Raw genomic sequence first — 16,319 nt, forward strand, 5'->3', positions numbered from 1 at the left:
TGTTCGTAAAAATATTTGTACATTTCATAAAATTTAATTCAGTATTAGTTATTTTTAGTACATTAATAGTTGATGATTTTTACAGGGTAAGAAGTGGACATAGGTATAGATGGTCCACCGCATCTGTGACTTGGTGTAAGTGGTCCGCAGACCATAGAACTTTGATAACCACTGTACTAGAACATCTCATAGAAGTTCAATTGGGTTGAGGTCTAATGACAGAGAAGGCCATGAAATTGGGATTACATCAGTGTCGTGATCATCAAACCATTGGGCAAACACATGTACTCTGTGGTTGGGGGTATTGTCATTCTGGAAGACAGAAATGCTGTAAAAGGCGTGAAATTGATCACTAAATAAGTACTTATTAGCATTGATTTTGCCTTCTAAGGGATTAAGTGCACCCACTTTCCCCTGTGGGGAAAAATGCGTCCTACATTGCAGAATCACCAAAACCCTTCACTGCTGGAATTGAGCACTCAGGGCTGTAAAGATTTTTAGTCTTGCATCACACATACACTTGTCTGTCTGTCAAGAACAGGATGAAGGATTATCCACCTGACCATATTACATTTCTCTACTTCTCTGTAGTCCTAAACCTACAGTATGCTCTTTGTGCTACTGAACAAATGTGCATTGCAAGGTGTGATGAGCAGTTTGTACTCTCCAACCTGACTATGGTATCCTGTTCTTGTTTTCTTCAGGAACCTTTTTTGGTGAAACTGTCTGATCACACCCCAGGTTGAATTTTTCAGTCAATTGATCTGCAGTTACTGGCCTGTTTTGGCCTTGCACTTTGAATTAATGCAGGGATGTCATGATCCTAGAGTATGCGTTTCCACAATCTGTTGCCCTTGATACAGATGGTGTGTTATAATTATAGACAACCAGGCCTGTCCAGCATTTTTAGACATGACCCAAAGCATGCTCCGATATCATCTGCTTAACACATGAGCCACACTTGTGTAGGAGATGTTGCTTTCAGTTTATTGTCCCTCACTAAATCTGATGTTTGTAGGTTTTTTGTTCAGTACCTGTCCATTGAGCTTTTTGTCTTCTGTATTTTACAGAAATGTCCAATTTTCTGTTACTTATACTGTGCTTGGAAGATCTGCTGAGTGTGACGCACATTTGAAAGTGCAGTGGAATTGCATTTAAATCTGAGAATGGGGGTAGTTCTTTATACAAAGGCTTGTGGGAGCATGGTGAAACCAGCCAGCTTTAAATATAGTAGTACTTGTAAAAGAAAGGTAGCAGATTATTCAAGTAGTGAATTTATTTGTTTTATATTTACTTTAAAGGTTTCACTGAAAACAATCCACATTTGTTTATAAATAAATGCATCTTTCTACAGATTGAGAGGTCTTCGGCGTTTATTTTTATTGCGTTGTTTTACTTTCTTATCAGATGCCTCTTGGGTGATGTGTTATTAAAAAGCGTGGGCTAGGTTTTCCTTTCTTGTTAACAATAATTGCATTTGTTGGTATGTATGCACAACATGTAGCACGATGTATCTGTCTAATTTGAAAAGTTCAGGTATCTTATAAAACGATACTTTCACAAGACATGATCTGTCAGAAAGTTTGTAGGTGCTTATTATTGTGTGTTATTATGCGCTGTAAAATGCAGAGTTTGTAAAAAAAAAAGAAAGAATCTTGAATATACAGACAAAAAAATGAATAATTCAGAACAACTCATAACTTATACCTTCCACTGTTCCTTTTATAATGCAGATGGAACATAACGTGGAGTTCCCAGAAGAGCTGAATGTGCACAAGTTACACTTCTGAAAATGCCACTGTTTCATTTTATCAGATGGTCCATGGCTGACGTTTCAGAGCTGTCACATATGTAAAGACTGTAGAATAGGGGACATAAGGCATCATGAAAGGAAAGCATCATTACACAGAGAGTTGAGGCCCTTTAACTCACCTGAACATTGTTGGATGCAGGAGATGAACAGCCTGGTTTCCTTTTTCTGTAATGGTTAAAGAGCGGAACAGAGAATGTTGAGTGATTGCTTACTGTAAAGAAGCTTTGCTGGAGTATTATACAGCTTTCTTTGTGTGTCCTCTTACAGAACTAAACACTTATGACAGTTCTCAATATTGTGACTGCTCATGTTAAAAAAAAACTCTTTATATAAATTTGCAAAATAATAAAGGCAATACAACATGATATTAAGATTCAAACTGCAGAAAGACTTATATTGTATAAGTAATACAATTTATATAATGTGAGAAAACTCAAAATACCCAAGAACTGCATTAGGATTGAAAGCTCAATTGGTTAGAAACCTTTTTTCATAACGTTTTGTATTTTCTTAGCTGGGCTATGTTTTGAATTTTTTTTTAAATTTTGTCCATCTGCTGCTGAGGTTCAGTCCAGTCTCTAACATTTGTTCTTTTAATAAGTGTGTAATATTGGATCCGTTCTATGTTTTTCTTGATTTTCACCTGGCTTCTTTCAAAAAACAACAGGATGAGATTTCTTCCGTCCTTACAAGACTTGATATTCAACAGGTTAAATCCCCTCACCACCTGTGCCCAGTCAGCTCCCTCATTAGTGAGGTGATATAGTATTGACATAGTATAGTATAGTATAGGTGACAAAGTATAGTAAGTGAGTGACTGTGCAGTGGACAGTTCATGAAAAGCACTCCAAAATCACTTAATATCCAAACTCCTGACATGATATCTTTCTAAAAACATACATGTTTTGATGCTCACTACAGTTGTAAAGCCCCTTAGATACCTGAAAATATGTGCATGTATAAAATCATATTTTCTGTGTTAAAACTTTAAAAAGCAACAAAAAAACTGTTCAAAAGTGTAAAACTCAGTGTTAGTTAAGGTTTGGCTAGGAATCTATGGTAGTAGAAAAAGGCGTTAGATTGCAGTCAATAACGATGGCATTGTTTTAAGGGGTTTGTTTGGCTAGTGGAAAATACACGGCTCAAAAATAAACCGTTTTGTTTTGTCAGCCCAGCCTCAACCGAGTGTTTCAGCCCTGGAGAGAAGCGAGGGAGAAGTGGGCAGGCCCCTAAAGGGCCACGCAGGCCTGAGCAACGGAAGTGGGGTTCACAATGGGGTCACGCCCGCCAGGCCCGAGCACAGAAAACTCCCCTCTCCCGTGTCTCAGAAAATGCACAGGAAGCTGCAGTCGAGCTTGTCCGTGAGCAGCGATGGCAGCAAGAAGAGCGCAGCCAGCTCGGCGAACTCTCAGAAGCCAGGATCATCACCTGAAGGTAAGGGGGTGGCCGAGCAGTCCGGTGGCCATATCAAGACACTGGGGCTTCTCAAGTCTAATTCGGCTTCTGAGGTTTTACTTTCTGATCATCACCTTGGCCCTTTCCCCCTTTTCGTTTTAGAAAAAGTGTGTCATCGTTGTAGTATGAGGTAATGAAAATATCGTCGAATACCAGTTTTCCAATTAATACATGATCCAATAACAGTGCACTGTAGAATTTTTCAGATGTCTAAAAGGCTGTAATGACACCCAAATAAAGAAAACAGTTCTTTTTGAAAGTCAAACACAAAACACTTTCAAAAGTTTTTTTTTTTAATATTAATGATTATGATGAAACCTCAGTACAAAAGCAAACGCTTCTTTCATTATTAATTCACTTTACCTCTCTTTTTAGAACTGTCCTTGGGAGCACAGCATTTTGCATGTTATAATGAGATCTGTGTTATAATGAAGGGGATTATTGTTGTTAGTCACCAAGGTGTGACCTTATAATGAGGTTAGAGTGGAGGGTGCCTGTAGCATTCTCATACTACTGCTGCATATGCCGTTCATTTTTTTTTAATAGGGGCTGATCATTTAAAATGAATTTCTCATTATGTTCATTTTATGAAATAGTTGGAAACATGTCACCTATATTTAAGGTTCAGCCTATTTTATTGTTTCTCTTTTATTGTTTTGCTTATTCTTTTTCATTGTTTTAATTTCATGGCTACAGTGAGTACACAAGAGTTGTTGGTCCTATTGCATATTGTAAAATAAATCTAATTAACATTGGTTACTGTAATGTAAGGGAAAAGATTGGCCTATATTTTCAAAATTGTGCTCTTGCATTTTGTTCAAAGTCAAGAATCCTCGTGATTATAGAAGTACTATACATCACAAGGTAAAAAGCTTTTAAAATTAACATTGAAACACTATTTGCATGGAACCTATTAACAAATAAAGAATGAAAAAACGGCTTGTGCTAATGAATGCCAGGAGAACTGCTATTTGTGGCTAAAAGATTGCTCGTATTCCTGTCTTTCTAATTTGAAATATTCTTGAATTCTTTGACATTTTTGCATCATAGAAAATTTGATTTTTTATGCTCTGCATATGAAAATGCAACTCAACACCTGTGGTTTTCAGTTAAAAAAGATCGAAGTTTAGAACAAAAATTAATTTTTACATTAGAACGTGACAATTTGACATTCCAAATCTGTTAATTTTCTACTTAATGGTCATTAAGCTAATAAGATCTATATACCTTTTAAGTACAAAATGGTTGCTCAATAAAAGGAACAAGCTTTATGTCTATAAATAGAATTCATCTGTTCAGGAATACAAAGATATCAGTAATTCACAAATTAGAGTGCAGAACACTGAGCAGTCTTGTCTTTAACTTAGGCTACATGATTTGTTGCTTCCTCTAGTGCGTATGGGTATGTTTGTTACAATGGGATTGTCTGATTTTTCCACTGTAAAACATTAAACAAGGTTCTTGGATAGAACTGTAATAAGTTTTGAATACAGAGTAATGGGTTGGATAAAAATCAATGGAACCATTATTAGGGACATTTTACTTTCAAATAAAAACCAGATGTAATGTTTAGGATTTCCACCTGCTCCAGTTACCCTTCTGACTTTTTCAGGCGTAATGTAACGCATTTATTTTCTAATACTGTTTACTATTTGTTTTTACTGTAGATTTGTGGTGCAACGTGTAGAAGGCTCCACGGCCGAAACGTTGTGTTTTCTTTCTTCTTTTTTTCAGCATGGAATAAACCTATTACTTGTTCCTAATACTCTACATACACTATGTATTTCTTACAGTACATACTGTATACTGTACATATAGTATATGGATTTCCAGTATTTCCAGTAAATGGCTCATTGCTCAAGAATTGAGAAATAATTAAAGGGAAAACATGTTAGGCCTTCTCTTTTCCCATGGGCCTCCCATGTTACAGCTGTTGGACACATTGTATGCCCTAGATAAGCTTCCAAATGGACCTACAATGTTTTAAGCCTGCTAAACACTAGTGGATTGTAAGGAAGGTGGGGTTATCAACATGCTCAACCAGTAAAGACGCTCACTCAAGTGCAGGGTCTATGTGATCACAGGTTCGAACCAGGGTCATATCACTGTGGCCGTGATTCTCACTGGCAGGGAGAGACCCAGGCAGCCTCCTGGCAGCTGCCAACTGCCGTCGGGAGGGATGTGCCTCTCTTTCGATTGACCCCAGTCCTCTGGCAAGGGCTTGTGTTGCCAGTCTCGTGTTCAAAAAGACGAGTGGCTGAAAGGTGGGCGGGTCAGAGGATTCATTTCCTCACTCTCTCCTGTGCGCAGTCACAGGGAGTCGCAGCTGCTGTCAAGATGTGAAAAACATAGCTGACTGTTCCAAATAGTGGGAAAATGAACCAGTGGTTCTAAAAAAAGAATGGGGGTAAGGCAGGAAACTGGTCATGGTTGTCTGCAGAGCAACAACAAAGAGTAGAATGGAAGAAAAAAGCAAAGTACATGGTCCACTAAAGATTGAACACAGGTTTCTTGCAGAGATGGAAAGTAAATTGAAATAACAGTCTTGCATTGAGTTTTTGTGCATCTAGTCTTGTAGATCTTGTTAAATCGTACTGAAAGATTTTTGATTGTTGGAGCTAGATGAATAAGGCATAATGGCATATTATTAATCCCTGTAAGTCTGTTATATCACAGTTATTTATAGCCATCTGTTTTCACATTTTGCTGAAGGGCTTTGGAACTAAAGGGCTGTTTTCATTCTCAATTTATTGTCCTTTCCTTCAAATATGAGAAAAAAATGTGTGTGAAATCGAATATATTTGGGAAAGTGGTGACATTTCTCTGGGTTTTAGAAGAGTACTGAGTTCTCTTAGTGCCCAGTTACCTGGAGTGTTGTTTTGATGTTAGTTTGAACTTCCTGTAGATGTGTCCCTGCCCCTGTCAGCAGTTCAAACTTAGGGTCCTGAAACAATTTCACAGGTGCTGATTTGTCTGAAATCTGGCTTCTTCGTGGTGTCCCCAATCATCAAGCTTTAAATACGATTAAATAAGGAGGATAACATTTCAAGTAAAAGAGTTAATATTTTTGGAATGATAAAACAACAAATGAAATTGACTGTACACTGTGTTGAGTTAAAATAATTATAGATTTACATTAAATAGAAATTAAACATAAAATAAAAACATGTCTAGGAATGTTCAAAATCATTCTTTTCTCTCAAAATATTCAGTATTCAAAATGTCAAAGGGTGTCCAGTGGCCTAAGGTACATTAACAGGATTTTTAACTTTCCTCACCTTGTGTTTCCTTTTAACAATCCAAATACTATGAATGGTGTCACTAAAATGCAGTTTTTTCAATGGAGTAGGGTAGAACAATTAACCTTCGTCTGGCTGAAAACGATTACATTTCAGTGTTCTTTAAAACCTTATTTAAAACAATTTCCTGTTACAGACGTGTTGCTCAAATTAGTCAAGATGAAGTAGATCCTTCCATTGTCCTACAAAGCATTTGTGCTAACAACATTGATTTCAGTGATCTGTATTTATCTGAACAGCCTAATACAATAACCTGAATGACATGCCCAGACGTAGGTTTTGTGCTCAAGGGCTGTTGCTATCCTTGTTTTTCTTGATAGAACACGGAAATGGATGAAGATGTAATAATTTCAACATTTCTATTAAATCCTAATCCTAGCTAGAAAGGAAGGGAAAATAAATGAAGAAAAAAATTAAAAGTCCAACTGAGTGTGAGTCCTGCATATCAGTAATCTTATACAAGTGTGATGCAGCTTACAAGAAAACTACTGTACAAATTGAATCTCACTTAATTGCCTTTATACTTTTAACCTCAAATAATTAGATAGTGCTCAAAAAGAATCTTAAAGTCTTTCATACTGTAAATGATATGAATCATGGTGAATGCGACTTGTTGCACTAATCTTATGTAAAATTAATTATGCACATCTGTCTTTTTGTCTTTTGTTTAGCTATCTCTAACAGCTTTAAGGCAACAGTTGTTTTGCGCTTCACTAATTCATAAAGCTCAAAACCTTATTTCACTAGAGGAAGCCTTAAAGTAAACACTTTCTTTCTCATACCAGTAACCGATTACATCACAGCAAGAAATACACAGAATTTGAAATAGCAGCATTTTTCAGCAATAATAAAAAGAACTTCACCTCTGCAGCTTCACCTCTTCTTGTCCGGTTGTTTTTCTGTTTTTGTGTTGGTGTTTCTGATTGATCTGTGCTACGTCAGCTGCACCCATGCCTGTTGATCAACGCAGTCCTCTTGTCCATGTGTTTTGTGTTGCCTCTGTTGTGCCCATCCGTGTTGACCAGTGTGGCCCTCTTCTTGTCTCTTGTCTGTGTCAGAGCACTGTGTTTCTTTGGTTTGGCCCTGTCTCTTCTGGCAGTGTACCGAGCTCGCCCTTGGCCTCCTGGAGGCCGGCTCCTCCTGCCTACATGCAGCCTGCAGCGCCTGCTGTGCCTGCTGCTCCTGTTGCTGTGTGGGCCTAAAGGAAACCCCTGCTGAGGACCTCAACTGCCACATCGATTGTGATTTTGCCCTCTTTGATTCTTGCTGCGAGACGGCTGAGTGCCTGGAGATTTGTTTCGAGTGTTCTGAACTCTGCCAGTATAGCTAGTTTAAAAAGAGAAATGGCCAAGGTCAATAATCTGTAAGTGAACACATTAGCCAGTACAACAGTTACAGAAACCTCTGTCATGTATGACCTCTCAGGGCAACATGAAAGCTTACTGAAATATTGGCTAACTTCCATATATAAACCAGCTGGGGAGATGTATGTCTCACAGGACAGATAGCTCTTTCCTATTTATCAGCCTACTTAAGCATACTAAAACAGCTGATGAGTTCATTCGTCACAAGTACAATACAATACTTGAGCAGCCTAACGTAATCTTCTGTTCCTAAGGAAACAAGGATTTAACTGTGGAGGCTTGTGTTCCAGGGAAAATAATAGATGTTCAAGAGTTAAACACTCCTAACAGTATCTGCTTGTCTTTAAAAAGGGGTTGGGTTCAGTGAGCCGTATCTTGGTGCAAAACTATTCAGGGGGGAAAACTAGTAATATACAGTATAAGGACAGTGGCATAAAAAGGGATAGCTGGATCTGCAGTGCTTGCTGATAGATTGTTTTGCTGAAGGAAGTATATGTAATTTCAAAATATTTTCATACATCACAGCACTTGTGTCAGAAAGTTGACCAGTGCTTTAACTGCTAAAAAAAACTCCAAGTGATATATGTACAATTTTTTCCAAATTGATTTCTTTGAACTTTTTTTTTTCTCGCAGCTTGCATGCTTTGATTCTTCTCGGGTTGAAAGGTTTTATCTTGACATCACCAGGACCGCGGTACTCTTTGAAAAATGTTAGCACTTGCCTTCAAATGCTTGATTGCGTGCTCAAGCCTCATCTTATTATTAAGACCCTACAAAATTCACAGGCGAATACGAATGACTGACTAACCTGGTTTTCAGTGCAACTTCAAGATGGTAATCAAGCTACTTATATGAAACTGATCCAAAGAATAAGTAATCAGCAGTTAATTATAAAATATCCCCTCATATTGAGAAACAGTTAAGCCTATTTTAGTTTGAACATTTAAAGGTAAGACCTTGCAAATGAGAGACTTACTGCCCCCAAAAAGACTCACAAATAATGGAGATAATAGAAAATATGAAAAACAGTAATTTGCCTCAGACAGACTCTTTTCTGTGCTATCTATACATACCCCCTAATGCACTCATCATTGCATTTTTTTAACTTTTTGTTTGATTGACCCTCTCTTCATACCAGACATATTCTTCACTAGTTCAAATTAAATTACAGATCCTCAATACGAAAAACACGTCCTGTCACATCCTGTTCTCAGTGCCATCTTATACTTTAAGGTGTTTAAATTGATAAAAGTACCTTTTAAGATCAACTACCTGACCTTGGACACAAGTTATGTCGGTTTCCGCAGAGTTAGCTGAAATAATTTTCCTTCATATCCGAGTGCGTTATCAGATGTTTGATTTAATCTTTTCTGCCCGATACTTGAACATGTTAAAACTGCCACATCCTCTAATGTCCTGCCCTTGGATTATGTACACATTGTTTATTGGGTCTTTCACAGCTTTGTTTTCTGTTCAACGATATTGGAAGCCTCATGGCCTGGTCGTCCCTGTAAGTGACGTGATTAAATGAAGGATAATGATGAGGATTGTCATCATCATCTGTCATAGACTGTCAAATTTAGTGCTACCTTTAAACAGATCAGTTGTAGAGTTGCCATAACTATTTTGTATTATCTAGATATTTTTCTAATTGCTTAGTAGTTTTACATTGATTACTAGGGAAGTTATTTCTTAGATGACTTCTAGATGATTTCCAGATGATTAGAGATGGTGTTTTTGACATTTTGAATGTTGCTGTATTGAAAACCCGGTCAGTCATTCACATCCACCTTTGGAGGAATTTGCTGCAGCAGAAGTTGCATATTGGCCTCCCACCAAACAGACTTTCTTAATTTTAAGATTTTTATGCTGCTCTTTGGTGTATATTTGTTCCCTCTTACTTTGTCATAATGTTCTTCTTTTTATATTAGTTTTTGGGTTTTCCACATGACTTTGTTTAGTTTTCTGATTGTTGCTGCAGCTTTCTAAGTTATTCTAAAGTTTGACTTTTTCTTAAATTGCATAGCACTCAACTTTGATGTTCATAGTGTTTGCAGTTTTCTTATGTAATGTGACACATTTTTTGTATTTATTCACAAATCAATAATTATCTACAATCTCCTCATACAGTAGATGTTTTGTGTGAGTTATAGTATCTACAGCCACTTTTTGTGTGTCTGAGTGCAAGTATGATTTTGTGTTCTGCTTTCTAGGAGAATTATAAAAGAATTATCAAATGACCATATTTTGCTTTCTCTTTATGGATTGCTTCTCTTTTCAAGTGATGTAAACGTTTTAATGAGCCATTTATTTTATGAGTTTAGCTTAATCCCAAAATTCACTAACTGTCCATGCAGGATTGAAGGATATGTACCTGTATACTGTATGTAATATAGATAGACATTTACAGTAAATATTAAAAATATTTGTGTAGGCAACATTATTACAGACAGTAATATGTTCAGAATTATTATGGTAGCATGTATTTTGTAGGAAACATTTCTGGGTAAAACAACGAAGCAAATGATCCAGCTCACACTACACACATGCAAATATGGTAACAGGGATATGAAAAATATCTTCAGTTTTACCTAACAACAGAAATAAAGTAATTTGTCATTATACTAAAAAAACACGTAAAACTTCTAAAATGAGGTTAAATGTTAATCAAAAAGGAGAAAAACATCAGCAGTAGTGCAGCAATTTGCTGCTGAAATTTGGGACATTGTTAATCAGCTTTACATGATCAGCTAGTGCGTTTGCATGATAATGTCCCCATTATTAGAACATTTGCTAATCAGTCCCAAAAGTGTAATTCATTCTTTTGAAATGATTTTCAGATGTCGATTCTTCTGGTTTTCCCCTTCTTTTGTCCCTTTTTCACTGCAAGCTTAAGATTCATTTCAGGAGATGCAAGTTTTCTGCCTTTCCTTCTGTAAATATTGTGCATTTGTCATCTGTCTCCCTGTCAGAGCTCTCTTCATACTTCTGTCCTAAATCTGTGTTGAATGTGTCAGTTGAATCACTAAGCTAGCATATAAGAAAGTAAAAAAAAAGTCTTAATGTTTCAGTCTAGTTTAAAAGGGAGATAAGAGACCTGCTACCTTCTGCTTACCCGAAAGCTAGTGGTGTTCTGTGTCTGGGTTAAAATAACCTGTCTGTTACTTTATCACATTTCATGTAAAGTACATTGTACTGTAGGTGCTCATAACAAACTGAATTGAAGAGACTGCTGCATTTTCAATTTCTATGCATTCCTAACATTTAAAAAAAACAATAGTTTTAAATGTCACATGGCCTGCATCGAAGTAATTCGAGAAATATTTGATGAGTGAAAGACCTAACACTGCTTTGTGATATTTCTTTATTTTAAGACAAGGAAATAAGTTCATTGGACCCGTTTTTCAGTTGTCATTAATGCTGTCTTCTTCCATATTGTTTTCCCCCTGCCCTGTTTAAAACAAATGGCCAACTGTTTGCTCCCCACCCCTGGACCCTGTGAAAGACTGCTGCGTTCACTGCATCCTGGCCTGCCTCTTCTGCGAGTTCCTGGCCCTCTGTAACATTGTGGTGGCCCAGGCGTCGTGTGGTACCTGCACCTCGGAGGCCTGCTGCTGCTGCTGTGGGGATGACCTGGGGGACGACTGTAACTGCCCCTGTGACATGGACTGCGGCATCATGGATGCCTGCTGCGAGTCGTCAGACTGCCTGGAGATCTGCATGGAGTGCTGTGGAATCTGCTTCCCCACATAAGCCGCAATCGACACACTCAGTTCTATATAAAGCAGGTGGACAACTGGGGTGACCAGCGTTACAGAGAGATGTACACAGTGAGAGTTTAACTGCTGAAGCTTCATGCATCCTTTTCCTTACTTCATGACATGGACGCAGATTTCAGAAAGGCCTTTGTACTGGAGTGCACGCAAAAGCCGTTTGTGTACGTGGAATTACGCAACAACGTAAAATCGACACGAGCGTACTTTAAAATTGTTGTAGAGTAGTATTACCTACTATGCAGAATTGAGGTTAAATTTAAGAAAAAAAAGTCATGTTTCAAGCTGTAGTCAACTGTAATTTTAACTTAGGACAGCTATCATGTCTCTGAGGTTTATTCTGATGTGCTCAAGAAGATCTTTTGTAGTTCTATTGTCACTTTCACATTATTCTTTGGGTGGGCTCTTTTATGGAAGGGTCTGGAGAGTATTGTAATTTTTTTTTTACAAAAATAGACAGATTGAGCAGGATTTTTGTATTTCGTTGCAAAGACCATCTAAATACCAGTAAGGTTTTCCAATGAAATGACCAAAAGATGTTCAGGTGGCACAGAGGCTTTGTGTTACTCTATCAGTTAATGTCTTGAGTGCTTTAGAACCCACTGAGTTTCCTGGGTCTTATTTCTAACATTATTGTTGTTAAATTCCCAGGCTTAAAAAAAACAATCATAAATGTACAATATACTGTTTTTAGAAGATTTATTTTAACATTGTCTACTGTAGTTTGGTAAACAGGTTATCTTATGTTTTTATATTATTTTTTATGAATGAAAACTGTAAAACTAAGAAAAATAGAAAATACAGTAAATTTATTAAAAAATTCTTAGAATTTTTGTGTGTTCTTCCATGCTTCTTCTAAAACTTTAACATGTTTTTGAGTGTGTAAATTCTATAAACGTAAATATTCACCCTTATGTGTAAGGGATGGTAATTGATATAGTACAATCTTAATCATTTTCTTTTTAGTTGCCACAAACATTGTCTAAGTAACAGCATCTCAACGCAATTTAAATTTGATCAATTGTTTATCTTTATAAACATACACATACAGAACCTTGGATGTTTGAAAAAATGCTAAGTCTGGTGTGTTCATGAAACTTTTCTAAAGGTTTCTTAAGTAGTTTACAGTTAGGAGCATTTCACGCGTGTTAAATATGTGAATAATCATGCTCAACTATTTACAAAAAGCAGGGATACTGGTTTCCTGGGATTGATATTGGATTTGAATCACTGTTTGTGGATTACACAAAGTTGTGGATGTATGATGTACTGTATACTCTTTGCTATACAGAGTGAAGTGAGGTTTTTTTTACACTTTTGTCCCACGCTGCGTTTTTGTTTGCTGTTGGGGAGTTTTCTGTAAACTCAGCAGCATTTGTCAGTGCAGCTAACATGCAGCCCTATTATTAGAACTTCTAGTTAAATACTAGAGGAACTTGGTCTTTCTATTCAGAGGATTTCACTTTTTCACTGAATATCACTTTTTTGTTGTTTGGATTTATTTCCTTATAAATATAATTATTTCAGGTCATATTGATTTAAACTTTTCCCCTTTGACTGCTGTTTAGGGTTAGGGACTGAAAAGTGATCATTAAAGCACTATGGTATTACTGTACATCCTACCTTCATTACCACCTTGTTAGGCATGTCCATTATTGTATTTGATGAAAAGACTATATAAAGGACCAAAAAAATGTACTTCTGTGATCTCACTCAGAAAATGTCACCAAATTTTAGGAAAATCTTAAGAGGACATTTAACATGGTGCTTGATATTTTTAATGACTGCTTTACATTGTCTTCTGTTGTCAGTTTCTTTTGTTTTCCTACATAATATATTAGCACATTCCAAGTATTTGTCTCTGAAGCAGAGAATGTTTAGTAATGCATACTGTATAGATGCTAAAAGTATTTTCTACTTAATCTATTCTGTCATTTGTAGCCATTATATAGTCTTATTTTTCTACTGGTAGAATTAACATTTAAGTACCATTTATAGTAGAAACTCTCAAACTTAAATGTAGATAATGTGAAAGTACTATTTCCATTGATAGCATATTATTTATCTTCTGTAAAAGTACAGTTTTAGTTTTATACCCTATTAGACTTCAGCGTTTTCTTTTCCTATTTTGTTTGTCTCACTCCACCCCCCCCAGCATATGCCAAACTTTACTGTGTGTATAACTTTCAGGTGTAAACTGTAAAACTGAATACTGTTGAAAATAAAATGCATAAAGACTTATATTCAGCGTTTTGCATTTTATTTATCTATCTTCAGTGTCTTTATGTCGAACTTGCATTCAGTTATTACTGCCGCTTAAATGCAGACATTCTTTTGTGCTTGACTTCCTGTTATGCCCTTGTCTTTGAAAATCGGAGCTGATTCCTTTTGTGGTGGTGACTCATCATAGCTAAGTGCGTGCAAAACTGAAACTCTTGATTTGGAGAGCCAGCCTCTAATTGCGCTACGGCTTCCTGTAAAGTAGGAACTTGTAAGGCAGTAAGTACAGCATTGGTCATCAAGGCTGTCTTTACATACTGTAAAGGTGTGTGAATTTCTAACGCAATACAAAAAAGAGAGGGATCCCTGTGTATCCAAGGTTAGCTCCGAGATCCGTTTAAAATGCTTTCACGTAGACAGTGCTACACAGAGACACCCGTGATCACTCAGGAGGACATATGCTACCTGTTCTCAAGAACCAAAACAGCTCCCCTGCTGGGTAATGCTGTATTCTGACCTTTGGCAAGAACAACCCCCTATTAACCTTTCAATTAACCCCAACACTGTCCTATTTGGCATACCCCCTGCAAGTCCCAGCAAGACATTTCCATTCCTTTTATATTTTCTGCCTTGATAAATTCTGCTCAGAAATTACCATCTTATTTCACTAATGGCATTTGAAAATATTCCCAATGGCTATCACTCTTTTTTAATCGCAAGGGGGGGAAAAAACATCTCCAGGTAAGTGTGCTGTGACCTTTTGCAAAGTCACCCACCTTTATCCTTTTAATCAATTTCCCTCAGTTCATTTCAGCACAAGTGCTTGTAATTTCCTGATTAAGAAAATTCCATTGTTTCTGTTTTCAGTCTCAAGAAATTTAGTGCTGCTTGGACCTGAGGTCATTTCTCTTACAATATTAAATAAGTCATTAGAGGAGCATTTTTTTCACTTCTCAGTCGGATGTTACTCAGGTCCACAAAATGAACGTCTGGTGCCCTTAGCTATAGAAATATACACATTATAGCTTTTGAATTCTCGTCTTTATTATTTAATAAGGAAATTTGTTTTAATACTGTGTTTTTTCCTTTTGTGCATTTGCTTCAAAGCTTTTTGTTACTGTTTACTTAAATACTGTATACTGTATATGCACATGGTTATTGATTCCCCAGCCCTGAATGGCTTAATAACAATTTACATTACTGAACCAGATGTGATTGAATGATTCACAGAGTGGTTATGCACAGATCATATTGGAAAATAACTGTTGGTTAACGAAACACAGAACAAAAAAAAAAATTCCAGCAGAGCAAATATCAAGTGGAACTAATTCAGTTTTGGCATTGATTTAGACCAAACAGTTTTACAGTGCCAGTTTGAAAATGGGAGCAAAACCAGCTTTTTTTATTCATTCTCTGCAAATTAACATTCAGATGTAACATGCATAAGAGCTGAGCAACTATGCATTCTAGAGGTTCATTAGGTACTACCAATTTAAGGGCCTATACTTTGCATGTGATGCATAATGTAATAATATCCTTTCTTCTCATTCACATCAAAGTTTGAAGGACTGTTGGTATCTTCTTGAAATCTGACTTGCAGCATGACATAAAAAATAATATGAATAGATCTTTCAGTGGGGTAAGCACAAAACTAGTTGGAGTAATGTCACACTCAATTAATGTACTCAGGTGGTGCCCCCATTAAAATTCCCACTTGTGGGTACAGCTTACTATGCAAATGGGGTCATTACCTGGAGATTTTAATTGGGTATGACATGGGGAGCAGAATGTTTCCTCCTTATATTTATTTGCATGTACACTTTTTTCAAATATAAGTCACATTATTATATACTTTCTTCATATATTACCCCTATTTTAAGGAAGGTCATTTTGGAAAAAATCTTTGATTGGGAACTCAGCATATTGTTGTCAGTGTAGCTTGCTCTTACTTATTATCTTGAATGCTCAAATTGAATAAGGTCTCACTATTATAATTTGTGGTTGTACATGTCATCATAATAGAGAGTCCCAGTGGGTCCTGGATATCATGAAGACAAGCTTTGAGCTTATTTAGAGACAATCGTGCTTTCTGCTGCATCAATCCCAAATGCAAATTTCTATTCTGCTGATAATGTGTCATTATTATTATGTGTTCAGCTTTTTATTTACTTATTTCTGGAGAAAGTTATCAGTCAAATACCTCTTTAGCATTTTGTTTCTTTAAACAAAAGGATCAAAGTGGACTGTGCTCCTGAATATATAAAAATATTGAATTGGTCTGAAAATATGAAACAAAAAATATAGTGCACATAAATATAGTCTTCCTTTCTCTCAGATGTTCTGTCTTCAAGATTTTGTAGTTGCATACAAAAAGATTTTTGAATATGACATGAGA

General features: G+C 36.5%; 1 protein-coding gene across 1 annotated transcript in view; it reads left to right on the plus strand.

Annotated features, from left to right (window-relative positions):
- The window catches only part of mdfic (MyoD family inhibitor domain containing), a 39,563-nt gene extending 25,619 nt beyond the window's left edge, over window positions 1–13,944 (plus strand). Inside the window, exons 4-5 of the mRNA XM_088923596.1 lie at window positions 2,984–3,247; window positions 11,437–13,944. Coding sequence (XP_088779722.1) covers window positions 2,984–3,247; window positions 11,437–11,684 — 512 coding nt within the window. The 3' untranslated portion in view covers window positions 11,685–13,944. The remainder of the gene's footprint in view (window positions 1–2,983; window positions 3,248–11,436) is intronic.
- Window positions 13,945–16,319: the final 2,375 nt, after the last annotated feature.

The sequence above is a fragment of the Atractosteus spatula genome, chromosome 8, assembly GCF_055471065.1.
Source record: "Atractosteus spatula isolate fAtrSpa1 chromosome 8, fAtrSpa1.hap1, whole genome shotgun sequence".
In the NCBI taxonomy this organism is placed as follows: domain Eukaryota; kingdom Metazoa; phylum Chordata; class Actinopteri; order Semionotiformes; family Lepisosteidae; genus Atractosteus; species Atractosteus spatula.